At 43.0% G+C, this 12,460-nt stretch overlaps 1 protein-coding gene across 1 annotated transcript; it reads left to right on the top strand.

Annotated features, from left to right (window-relative positions):
• The first annotated feature begins 552 nt into the window (after window positions 1-552).
• GPR50 (G protein-coupled receptor 50) lies at window positions 553-5,330 on the top strand. Its single transcript, XM_006924164.1, has 3 exons — window positions 553-739; window positions 3,511-4,962; window positions 5,203-5,330. The coding sequence occupies exons 1-3, from the start codon at window positions 553-555 to the stop codon at window positions 5,328-5,330; spliced, it is 1,767 nt and encodes a 588-aa protein (XP_006924226.1).
• Window positions 5,331-12,460: the final 7,130 nt, after the last annotated feature.

Raw genomic sequence — 12,460 nt, 5'->3', positions numbered from 1 at the left:
GGGGCACATATTTAGGATCTGAAGGGCCACTGGCCGCCCCTCACACTCTGCTGGGGGCTTCGCACTGCCTTGGATTGACACTGGACCCCCAAAGGGTCTACGGTCTACATCGCTTTGCCTGGTGTTGGAAGAGGAAGAAAAGAATTTGGTGGAAATGGATGCCCACTGGCTTGTGTAGGGGGAGGGGTAGGTGGACTCCAAGTTTGTCATGTTGCAAGGTACCTGGGGAATGGTGAGGCGCGTGGGGGCGGAGCTAGAGGCTAGAGGGGAAGCACAAACAAGGCAGTCGGAAGCAAGACGACACCTCGAAGTGGATTTGTCCAAGAAGAATTGGTGACTAAGGCGGGGATGGTCAGGGAGCTCTGATTGGTCACAAGGAGGGATTTGGGGTGGGGCTACCTGCCTCTTGAGGCTTTAAAAGCTCATCGGAGAGTGGGCAGATTCTGTTATTTGCTCTCTGAGGGGAGGTAGCTTTGCCTAAGCTCCTGGTGACTGAGCAGGTGTTTGCTGTTTGGACGGGCTTGGGAGATCTTTATGGTCCTTGGCAGCAACATGGGGCGTACTATGGCAGTCCCCACACCATACGGCTGTATTAGCTGTAGGCTACCACGGCCAGACTACCCACCAGCTGTAATCACCTTTCTGTTCTGCGTAATGGTTATCACCATCATGGTAGATCTGATCGGCAACTTCATGGTCGTTTTGGCTGTGTTGAGGAACAAGAAGCTCCGAAATTCTGGTAAGCCACACTTCCTTCTCCCTACGCACCTTTCAGCCATTCGTAGTCCTTAGGGTGTTAGTTTGGGCGCCCGGAATAGGGGATCAGTGGACAGACCCTCACATTGAATGTCCCTGCTCCCCAATTCCCCGCTAACCTGGGCGGTGATGTGCTGTAAGGGGCTCCAGAAAGTTAGAGCTTCTCCAGGCTGAGGGAACTCAGAAAATTAGCTTTGGGCGGCCAAGTGCAAATCCCGCGTTTCCGCGGTGTGCGGCAGACAGCCAAGCCCTGCCCCGTCGGGGACCTTGATACAGAGGGAGCAGGCACCTGAGCGGAGAGTCCGACAGCCACCCGGGGACAGCAAGCAGAGCCCGATGCCGCAGAGGTGGCCACGCCGAGGCAGCACGGGCGGAATGGACGCAGAGGGAGCAGCGGGGCTGTGACCCGCTCCGGGAAAGTTAGCTGCGGCTGCGGTGGCGCTTGCCAGAGGCACCGCAGAAACCGCGCCAAAGCCAGAAGGAGCCCCGACTCGCCGCGACCCTGGGGCTCCTGGGCTGCTCCCAGGCGGGGAAGCGCAGACCCCAGCTCCTGAGTGTGGAGCAGGGTGGTCTGCGCCCGCCGGAGCCGAGCTCCGTCCGCCCAACCCAGGGCGCACGGTGGAGAGAGGCGAGCGGCTGGCTGGGCGCAGTAGGCGGTGGGAGCGACCACAGCAGCAGCGGAGATCCTGAAGTCCGTAAGCGGGGTACCGAGGGTCGCAGTGCGGGGTGGAGGAGAGAGGTTCAGGAGCTTAGAATCTCAGCGGGGTGATAGAAGACCGCAGAAGCTGTTGAGGATCGTGGGAGGGCTGCAGGAGAGCTCAGGCGCAGCGAGAGGCTCAGAGAGGCTGCAAAGCGTGGGGATCTAGGACTGGATGGGGCTGCGAGCAAGACTCCCCTCTCTGCCAACTAGTACCAAAGTGGCGGGGGGGCGGCTGCGAGCAGGGCTGCGGAGAGGCGCGGGAGGATGCTGAGCGCTGTGATGTGAGCTGAGTGCTGCAGACTCTGCGAAGAGGCGAGCTGCCTCGCAGGTTGGGCGGGAGAGGGCTCAGAGGGGAGGAGGAGGGGCGAAGGGGCCCAAACTCTGCGCTCAGCTGCGGGGAGGTTGGGGGTGGGCAGGTACCGCGCCGAGTGTCTCAGCGCCAGGTTCTTGCTAGAGCCAGAGGGAAGAGGAGGAAAAGCGGCAGGGTCTGAAGGGGGTCAAGTACCCACCTCACCCAGAAAGGCGGGGCGAGGTGGAGGAAGCTGCCAGTCTCTCTAAGCAGTTAACTTTTCCTGGGACGGGGAATCACAAACACCATACGAAGTTTCGAAACGCAATGGAGGGCACACAGTCTATTAAAAGTTTCTTCTAAACGTTGGTGAATGTGTCTGATTTCTCCTTGGTTCCCTGGAGACGTGAGGCCACACACGTGGACCTCCCTTCACTCCAGCAGCTCGGTCCAAAGGGGCGGAATCACTTAGCCCCATGGACACCTGCAAAAGCCATCTTTAATTTTCTTCTTACCTTTCCTTTTCTCCTTCTCCTTCCTTTCCTTCTATAATTCAAATAAAGGTGTTTATGGCTGTTGTAGTTTTGTTTTTTAAGGCTTTGCCCTCTGTCCCGGTTTTCTTCTCCGAATTCATTACTTTATGGGAAACTCTAGAAAGATCCTCTTGGGTAGAAAGCTCCAGGTTAAGGAGGCAGGAGCCATTCCTTTGCCATTTTATTTAATAAGTACCATTTTCTCCTAATCCAAGATGAAGTGCAATATTTTGCCAAACAATGTCAATTAACGAGGTATTTCCTAAGAAAAAGGTCCGTGAGCCTGCAGTTGGCCTCCACCTTTTTATTTTTTTGAAATCTTTTACGAAAATGTTCCTAAGGCCGCCCTACAAAACAGGATTTGGGACAGACCACCCCCCCGCCCCCCGCCTCCTTTGCTTTCCTGTTTAGCAGCTCCAGAATAGCTCAGTGCCAGGGACTGGGCCCTCTGCAGGGCCGCGAAGGTGCGGTGCAGCTCTGCGCCTGGACCTGCACGAAGCAGGCATTTCTGCTAATCCTTGTAGCGTTTTCCAGATTTTTAAAAAAATTCCTGCCCGCAATTTTTTTTTTTTTTGGTCTCAGAATAAGTTTTACAGGGTTTCCTCTCTTCCCCTCATTTTTTACTCTTAGTTTACCTTGGAAATATTAAATATTTACTGGGCTAGGTCTTAGATTATTGTTTTACCCCTCTGGGAAAGATTGCATAAGAAAAGGACACTTCTTTCTCTGTAGACAAGTTTGTGTTATGAATGTAATGCTAGGCTAGAGAAGGCAGAGGTCTAATTTTGGGGTGGGGGTGGGGTGGAGGCTTTCTGACATTCCTCTAATCTCTCCCCTTCCCCCACCCTCCAGCCTGCTTCCTGCAACAGCTTGATCTAGCTCACCTCTACCCTCTCCCTTCTCTTCCCCACTCCACCCCCTGGGAAAAAATTTGCATTTTGTTTTTTTTAAATGGTGGCCCATCTCCCTGTGTGAGTGTGAAGAGCTCCTGAAGAGGGTTTTTTTGTATGCTTTCTGCTTTCTGATGAAATAATATGGGAAAAGGACAGGTCTCCCAAACCTAGCTATGTATCACAATTACCTGGGACGTACTTGTGAATTAAAAAACAAAAAAAAATTATAAATTGTCACGAGGATAGCTGCTCTTTTCTTCCAGCTTAAATTTGTAATTTCCATACTTAACCATTTATTCTTTGTCTTTCTCCCTCTCCCCCCCCCCCCGTGTTTTTCAGGCAACATCTTCGTGGCTAGCCTCTCCCTGGCTGATATGCTCGTGGCCATCTACCCCTACCCTCTCATGCTGTATGCCATGGCCATTGGGGGCTGGGATCTGAGCCAGGTCCAGTGCCAGATGATAGGATTCATCACAGGGCTGAGTGTGGTTGGCTCTATCTTCAATATCATGGCAATTGCCATCAACCGTTACTGCTACATCTGTCACAGCCTCCAGTATGAGCGGATCTTCAGTATGCGCAATACCTTAATTTTTCTGATTATCACCTGGATCATGACTATCCTGGCTGTCCTGCCCAACGTGTACGTTGGCACCATTGAGTTTGATCCTCGTACCTACACCTGCATCTTCAACTATCTGAACAACCCTGTCTTTGCTGTGACCATTGTCTGTATCCACTTCATCCTTCCTCTTCTCATAGTGGGTTTCTGCTATGTGAAGATCTGGATCAAAGTGCTGGCAGCCCGTGACTCAGCTGGGCAGAATCCTGAAAACCAGCTTGCTGAGGTTCGAAATTTTCTAACCATGTTTGTGATCTTCCTCCTCTTTGCAGTGTGCTGGTGCCCTCTCAATGTGCTCACTGTCTTGGCATCTGTCAGTTCAAAAGAGATAGCAAGCAAGATTCCCAACTGGCTTTATCTTGCAGCCTACTTCATAGCCTACTTCAACAGCTGCCTCAATGCTGTGATCTATGGATTCCTCAACGAGAATTTTCGAAGAGAATACATGACTGTCTTCCATGCTATACGGCACCCTATCCTCTTCATCTCTGGCCTCATGACTGATGTGCGTGAGATATGGGAGGCCCGTGCCCGTTCCCAGGTCCGTGCCCGCGCCCGCGCCCGCTCCCGTGCCTGTGCCCATGACCATGACCAAGATCGTTTCCAGGAATGTTCTATGGAGGAAATGCCAATGAACATCCGGAATGTTCCACTACCTGCTGATGGTGCACCTGACCATCCTGAGCTTGACTCTGGCTACCCCAAGCAACTGGCTTCTGGACACTACAGGCCTGCCTCTGCTTACCACAAATACGTCTCTGGTTACCACAAGTCTGTCATTAGCCAGTCTATGCTTGCCCCTGGCCAGCCTAAGTTTGTTCTTGGTCACTGCAGGTCTGCCTCTGGTTACCCCAAGTCTGCTACTATCTACCCTAAGCCTGCCTCTGTCCATTTCAGCATTGACTCCAGCCACCTCAATCCTGTCATTGGCCAGCATATTGCTGCTGGCAACTACTCCAAGAGTACCTTCAGTTCTGCCACTCTCCGCCCTAAACCCATTGGCCACATCAAGCCTGCCATTACTAGTGACCCTGAGCCCTCTACCTCAGGCCACCCTGAGCCCTCTACCTCCGGCCACCCTTTGCCGTCTGCCTCCGGTCACCCTGAACCCTCTGCCTCTGGCCACCCTGAGCCCTCTTCCTCCGGCCACCCTGAGCCCTCTGCCTCCGGCCACCCTGAGCCCTCTGCCTCTGGTCACTCTGAGCCTTCTGCCTCTGGCCACCCTGAGCCCTCTGCCTCCGGCCACCCTGAGCCCTCTGCCTCCGGCCACCCTGAGCCCTCTGCCTCCTGCCACCCTGAGCCCTCTGCCTCTGGTCACCCTGAGCCCTCTGTCTCCGGCCACCCTGACCCCTCTGCCTCTGGCCACCCTGAGACCACTGCTACTGGTCGCCTTGAGTGTGACATCACCAACCTCCCTGAATCTGCCTCCAACCCTGCCACTGGGCCCCCTAAGTCTGCTGCCAGCCCGCTAGAGCCTGCCACTGCCACTGACCCTTTTGAGCCCTCTCTTGACCCTACTTTGGTCACCAATGATTAAGGTTGTGGTTATTGGTGTTGAAGTTAAATCTGATGCAAAGGCTATGTGAAAAGTGCTCTTAGGAGTTGGCCAAGCAGTGGTCCACTTTTAAGTTTATCTAGCATATGTAACCTGAAGTGAGGTATCTCACTGCATCTATACACAGAAAGATACACGTAGACACTCACAGCCATGGTATAAGCTAATTCCATTATTCAGGCAGACTCTTCTACATCATGTACTCTAAAAAATGTGCGTGTGTATGTGTGTGTTTGCTATTTTAGAGATCAAATTTACCTCAAGTTTGACATCTGTAGTTCTGAGCCTCCTTTTCTTCCTATGGTTGACCTTGAGCCCACAGTGATGGTTGAAATTTTAGACTATGATTTTTTTTCCCCACTCACATGTCCCCTTTTCTGCTCTTTACTCATTTCCTCTTTGTTCTTGCTTTCTTCACTCATTCCCTGAGGAAAGAGTAGAGGAAGAGTGGACTATGGTGAAGGCATTCCCTGGTAAGTCTTCTGCAAAGTGAATGTGACTACAGAGCTTTATGTTCCTAAGTGTGTAACTATCTTGTACTCTTAATGGCAGTCAGAAAGGCAGTTGGGATAAAGTGTAAGTCCTTGAAATGACTCCCATCTAAGAAACAATTTGATAAGCTCTTAGTAAAATGAAATGTTATGCCTATGAAATCAAATGGCAAAAGGAAAGATATGGCCATATCAAATTGTTTCTATTTTGTGAAAATTCAAACTGGTGCTGATTTTTATAGTCAAACAAGAATGCAAATGACATGTTTTTACTTTATTTTCACCTTAGTATCTGCCTGAATTTTTTCTCCATTTAGTTTCAAAGAAACCCATTCATAAACTAGTTTCTTCTAAAATTTAAACTTATGGTTACTGGGATCAATTACAATCATGTGCTTTTAATATTATAATTCATAACTACACTTTACCTCAGATTTTTTTAAATAGCCTGACGTTTTTACACAATTTTCACATTTTTCTTTTTCATTCAAAAGGGAATTTGAAGTAATAATTAGCAGCCAGAAGGGAATGAAGTCCTGCCATGGACGTTGTAAATAATGTTTCTCCAAAAACCTTCTCTCCTGCTTTGTCTCTCTGATCCTTCTAGCTGGGGTGGGAGGCGGAGAGGGAGATGCCAACACCAGCCAATCCCACTCCCCTTGGCTGAGGTTCAGTGATCCACAATATTAAGTCGTAGACATCTTGCATCAGCACACTTGACAGCCCAGGAAATGATTTTTCTCTAGAATTAAAAAAAACTTGTTCAATAAAAAAATTCAATTATTGACTCAAATTGACACTTGAAATTTACCATACAAAAAGCTTGCAAGGATACATGGAAATGTATCATACCGCCTTAATTCGATTTTGTATTTGTGGTAGGAATTAAATAAAAGTGTTTTTGTAGCTTTGGTGTGTGATTTGTTAATTTCGCTTCCTCCACCAGACTTGTAGAGAGGATTCAGGGGTGGGTGTAAAAGTATTTACCTTGAGGGATCAGAAGACTTGGGTGCAAGTTCCATCCCTGCTAAGAGATTGCAACACACTAGGGCAAGTCACAAGACCCCTTTGTTTCTTTACATAGCAAACTGGTGAGGGTGGGGTGGGGGTGGTAGAAGGCTCACTGGGTTTTCGTGTGTTTTCACTAGTGCTCTGACAATGGCTGATTTGACCTACCTGCTCTTGGACTTCTGCACCTTGCCTGCAATAGCTTCTAAAAATGGGCCCCTTTATCCCCCATGGAAGAAATTAAGCTAGGCCCAATAATGTCACAACCCCAGAGGCTCCTGGGGCCAAATAACAGAACTCATGAGCCAGTGGGTAAAAGTACTGGAGCAGGAAGCAAAACAGGGCCAGCCTTCTTCAGGAATGCAGCCTCAAAAGGATCTCAATGACAAGGGAATGACCCCAAATAAATTCCATAATAAAACGATTCAAAATAATATGCAGTAAAATATTAATTTTGTTAAGAAAATACATACACTTAAAACATGCACGAAAACATAGACAAAGTTATATACACGTAGTTCTAGCCACTTTTCATGCCAAATTACAGTGGTTCAAGCCCCGACAGAATGACTACGTCAGACTGATTTCCTGTGCAAAATTTCTGCCAAGTATTCCTGGACACTCAAAAGAAGATGCTTACTCATGTGCTTACAAACTGGTCGACAGTCAATACTCCCTCCCATGTTTTCTATGTTCTTCCTCTCTGCCCCCACCCAAAGATCTTTGCTTTGGATGAGATTACAAGGGTTCAAACCCAGGGTGTTGTGTCCCAATACTCCAAAATGCTATTCTCCAGGGCCTCAAGGGGTGCAGTTCTGAGAGGAGACGAAAGTGGTGAGAAAAATTGGCACTTTTTACAACTTTGTTTCACACTTTTGCTCCCAGGTGCCTGAAGTAACACTGCTAATGCCCAGAGTCTCACAGTCTCATGAACACAGCTACTTCAGCCACTGCTTACCTGCAAGCTGCATTCATCATTCCTGCCTGCCCACCTGCGCCCCCATTATCCACCCCTGCAGAAACAAGCAGCAGTTCATGTACAGTGCCTTCTCAGTTTATACATAACCAAAAAACATTGTTCCCTACCCCTCCTTCCCTTATCTACCTCCAAAAGTCGAGAAGCCTCATAAACACATCTCTGATTTACCACACCCACTTTGAGTGACCAAGGCAAGATGCTGAATCTCTGAGATCAAGTTTAAGGTGCTTTGTAGTTCTCCCCAGAAAAAAAAATGCAGGGCTTCTGTTTTTATACTAGTGAGAACAAAAGACCCAGTTTTGCTGACTTCCCCAAAGAGAGAATCTGCCTTCGGGTGCTTAAGTCTTCATATAATCAGGGGATAATAAAAGGCAAGCGACTTTTAAATGACAGTTTCCCCCAGTTTCTACTCTTTTTTCTTTTAAAATGTAAATATATACTATAAAGTTACAGCTTCATGTTTAAGAAATTTCTGATTAATATAATGAATATATTCTCCTAGTTTTTCTTTTAGAAAATTAAATGTTTTGCCTTTATCTATGCTTTACCTTGAATAATTATTTTGTGTTTGGTGTGAGATGAGTCAAGGTTCATTTTTTAACATAATCTAGGTTCATATTTTCATTTAATTACAATTTATTAAAAATACCTTCCTTTGCCCAACTGAATTGCAGTGGAGATTTTGTTGTAAATTAGTTAATCACATAAAAATTATCTATTTCTATCTATCTATCTATTATCTATCTATCTATCCATCCATCCATCCATCCATCCATCCATCCATCTATCTACCTGCCTACCTACCTATCTATATGTTTCTGTACTGTCTATTCTGTTCCGTTAGTCTATTTGTCCAGCTTTGGACCACTGCTGCATCATTTTTTTAAATTTTAATTGACCGTAGTTTATATACAATGTTATACACATGTCAAGTGGACAGCTAAAAGGATTTTTACATATATGCACATTTTTATAAACACATATGCATATATTATATCTGTCTTCTAGATAAAAATATAGAACATTTCTAGAATCCCAAAGGCTCTTTTATGCCAAAATACTTCAGTCAATACCTCCCCCAGAGTTAACAAGTTTAACCTCTATTATTATATCAGTTGTACCCGTTTTTAAATTTCATTAAAAAGAATAACTTAATATGTATGCTTTTGTACACCTGAAACTAATATAAAATAATAGTGAATGTCAACTATAATTGACAAAAATAAATATGCTTTTGAGTATGGGTAATTGTGCCAAACATTGTGACTTTGAGAGGCATTTGTGTTGTTGAGTGTATTAGTGGTTCTTTTTAAAATTTTCTTAGAAGGATTTAATGATGTGGAATATCTTCAACCCATATGAAGTTGAAAAAGCATGCAATGTAATGGTATGTAGTTTTGCCAACAAAACCAAAATGAATATATGAACAGGCACATATGTTTTAATACTTTCTATTGTAAATGTATATATAGTTTTCTTTTATTGAGATACAATTCAGATGCCATAAATTCCATCATTTAAAATTGTTCAAGGCAGTGTTTTTAGTATATTCACAAAGGTGTGCCACCATCACTATAATCTAATTCTTGAATATTTTCATCACACCAAAAGAAACTCTGCTCCCATTACATTCATTTTCCGTTACCGCCTCTCCTGTGACAACCACTAATTTTCATTTGTATTTATGAATTTATTCATGCTGGTCATTTCACATAAATGGACTTATACAATATGTGGCCTTTTGTTTTTGATCTCTTTCATTTAGCATAGTTTTCAAGATGCATCCATGGGGTAACGTTTATCAGAATTTCATTTATTTTTAAGGCTTAATAATATTCTTTTGTATGTATACAGCACATGTTGTTTCTCCATTCATTTATCTGTCAATGAAACTTTGGATTGTTTCCACCTTTTGAATATTGTCATAATACTACTATAAATACTAGTATACAAATATATGTTTGTGGATGTGGGATGCTAATGGTCGAAGAGCCATATGAGCCTAAAGCAAACAGAAGAAAAGAAATAATAAAGATTAGAGCAAAAATCAAGGACATTAAAAACAGGAAATCGATAGATAAAATTAATGAAACTAAAAGCTGGTTTTTTGAAAATATCAAAAAAATTGATGAACTTCTATTTAGGCTAACTAAGAAGTAAAGAGAAATATAAATAAATAAATAAATACATACATACATACATACATACATACATACATACATACATACATACAGCATGGTGACCAAAGTTAACTATACTGTATTGCATATTTGAACATTGCTGAGAGTAAATCTTAACCATCTTCATCACAAGAAAAAAGTTCTTTATAACTATGGATGATGATGAATGTTAGCTAAACTTATCATGGTGATTATTTCACAGTATATACAAATATCCAATTATTATATTGTACACCTGAAACTAATATAATGTTATGTGCCAATTAGCTTAATTTAAAAAAAGAAACGAAGACAAAAGATACAAATTGCTAATATCAGAAATGAAAGACCAGTCATCACTACTGACTCCATAGACATAAACAGAATAATAAAGGAATACTATGAACACCTCTATACCCATAAATTTGATAACTAGATAAAATGATCCAAGTCATTAAAAAACACAACCTACTAAACCCATACAAAGAGTTACGGGTAACTCCAAACTTGTTATACCTTCTCCGGTGGCTGCTAGGCTTCTGTTTTTCACAACTACTGCAGTTGTGACGCTATCGTTTTCCGAAGCTAAGAGAGAAGAATGACATTATGGCAAGTTAAAGCATCACAAAATTCACCATTCTTACTAAGATTCAGTCATTTTTCTTGAATAAACCATCCTTGGATTGTTGCAACGCTTAGGTTAATTTTCAGAGTTCTGAAAACATTGATTTTGACAGTTTTTACAGTGTTCTTGCTTTTATGGAGAAGCACATTCTGAAAGCCTTTATTCTGTCATTCTGAACGTGCCCTCCTGAACCTTGATCTTTTTTTAATTGGGTAGTTTGTCATAGAAATCACTCCATATCAGTTCACCGAGATCTGCATTCTTTTTAACAGTGGTATAGGACTTCACTGTGCCAATGTTGCGTAACTTATTCAAACACTCTCCTATGTATGGGCATTTACGTTTAAATTATTTAAACTTAAAACATTAAAAATATTTAAAATATTTTGCCATTACAAGCTATGTTGCAATGGACATCCTTGTGTATATAAATTTTTGAATTGTTGAAAGTTCATCTTCAATTATAAATTCTCAGAATTGGAATTTCTGGGTTGAAAGTTTATATTAGGTATTGCCGGTTTCCCTCCGGAAGAGTTGTACTGGTTTGCATTCTCAGCAGCAATGCATGAGCATGCCTGTTTCCCAACAGACTCATCAACAAATTCTAGTGTCACACTTTCATAATTTTTGCCTGTCTGATAAGTAGGAAATGGTATCCTAGTGTAGTTTTAATTAGCAGTTCTCTATTTATGTACTGAATTTGAACACTATTTGTATGTTTAAGGGACATTTTATAACCATTTTTTAGATGAATTGTCTGTTTATATATTTTCTTCACTTTTCTATTAGTTTTTTGGTCCTTTGCCCCTCAAATTTTTTAAAAATAATTAAAATTTTTTTCAGTTACTATTGACAACAATATTATATTAGATTCAGGTGTACACATTTATATAGCTTATAAAGTGATCACACCGATAAGTCTAGTACCCATCCAAATTGCCCTTTATTTTTATAGATTTATTATGCCTGAGATTTGATATTTTTTTCTTGTGCAAATATTTCAGAGCAAATTAAATGCCTTTTTCAGTGGCTATGGTTCATATTGATTAGATTTATGCTGTCTATGTCATTAATTGATTATTCTTAATTCTGGAGGAAGTTTTGGGAACCAGCAACAGTTTCAGGAAAAGTTCAACAGCCTGAGTCATTTTCATCATCGTCAAGCCATTATTGGATGAAACTCCTGTGTGGGGTTAGGAGTGGGGATGGGGGGAGTTGTCAAGAAGTTTTATAAGAATGTGTCAGAAATTATGAAGCATGGATCATCATTTGCCTGTCAGTAAGAGGTAGAGAGAGAGAGAGAGAGAGAGATTAAGAAAAAGAAATTTTAAGCAAGAAGGGGCTATAACCATAAAAATAACACTTTTAAACTTAAGGTTAGTAGCCTTGGGCAGATTAGCAGGAAAAAGTGAAAAGTCAAACAGAAAACAATTATCATAGATTTAATACATATTTATTGAGTATCAATTAAATGTAAGACCCTCTTCTAGGCAGGTACGATCTATAGGAAATACAAAGATAAACAATAAGAAATACAAAGATAAACAAACTATTAAAAATACAAAGATAAACAAGGAAAAATCCCCTGTCCTAATTTAGAGGCCCAAAACAACAGTGTTGCCTTTCGTTTACACTATCATTTACTAAGCTCTTGGTATGTGATAGGCACCACTCAAGGCACTTCTCTTATCTCTAAGTCTCATAAAAACACTGCCGGGTTGATATTATTACTATTATTTTTGAGAAGCAGAGATTGAGGCTAATAAAGTTTAAGAAACTTGTCTAGAGTCAAAAAGCTGGAAAATCGAGCAATTTGAACCCAGAGAATGTCAAATACTAATTTTATTTTT

Source organism: Pteropus alecto, unplaced genomic scaffold (assembly GCF_000325575.1).
Source record: "Pteropus alecto unplaced genomic scaffold, ASM32557v1 scaffold749, whole genome shotgun sequence".
NCBI classification, from domain to species: Eukaryota; Metazoa; Chordata; class Mammalia; order Chiroptera; family Pteropodidae; genus Pteropus; species Pteropus alecto.
Note: the sequence above shows the minus strand (reverse complement) of the source record. Positions and strands in the feature narration are given on the sequence as shown.

What these genes read in the sequence shown, in the direction of transcription:
- GPR50 (XM_006924164.1), top strand. Translation starts at nt 553, where the DNA reads ATGGGGCGTACTATGGCAGTCCCCACACCATACGGCTGTATTAGCTGT. An exon ending in CAAGAAGCTCCGAAATTCTG is followed by an intron (nt 740 to 3,510) that starts GTAAGCCACACT and finishes CGTGTTTTTCAG; the next exon opens with GCAACATCTTCGTGGCTAGC. An exon ending in CCCTGAGCCCTCTGCCTCCG is followed by an intron (nt 4,963 to 5,202) that starts GCCACCCTGAGC and finishes GTGACATCACCA; the next exon opens with ACCTCCCTGAATCTGCCTCC.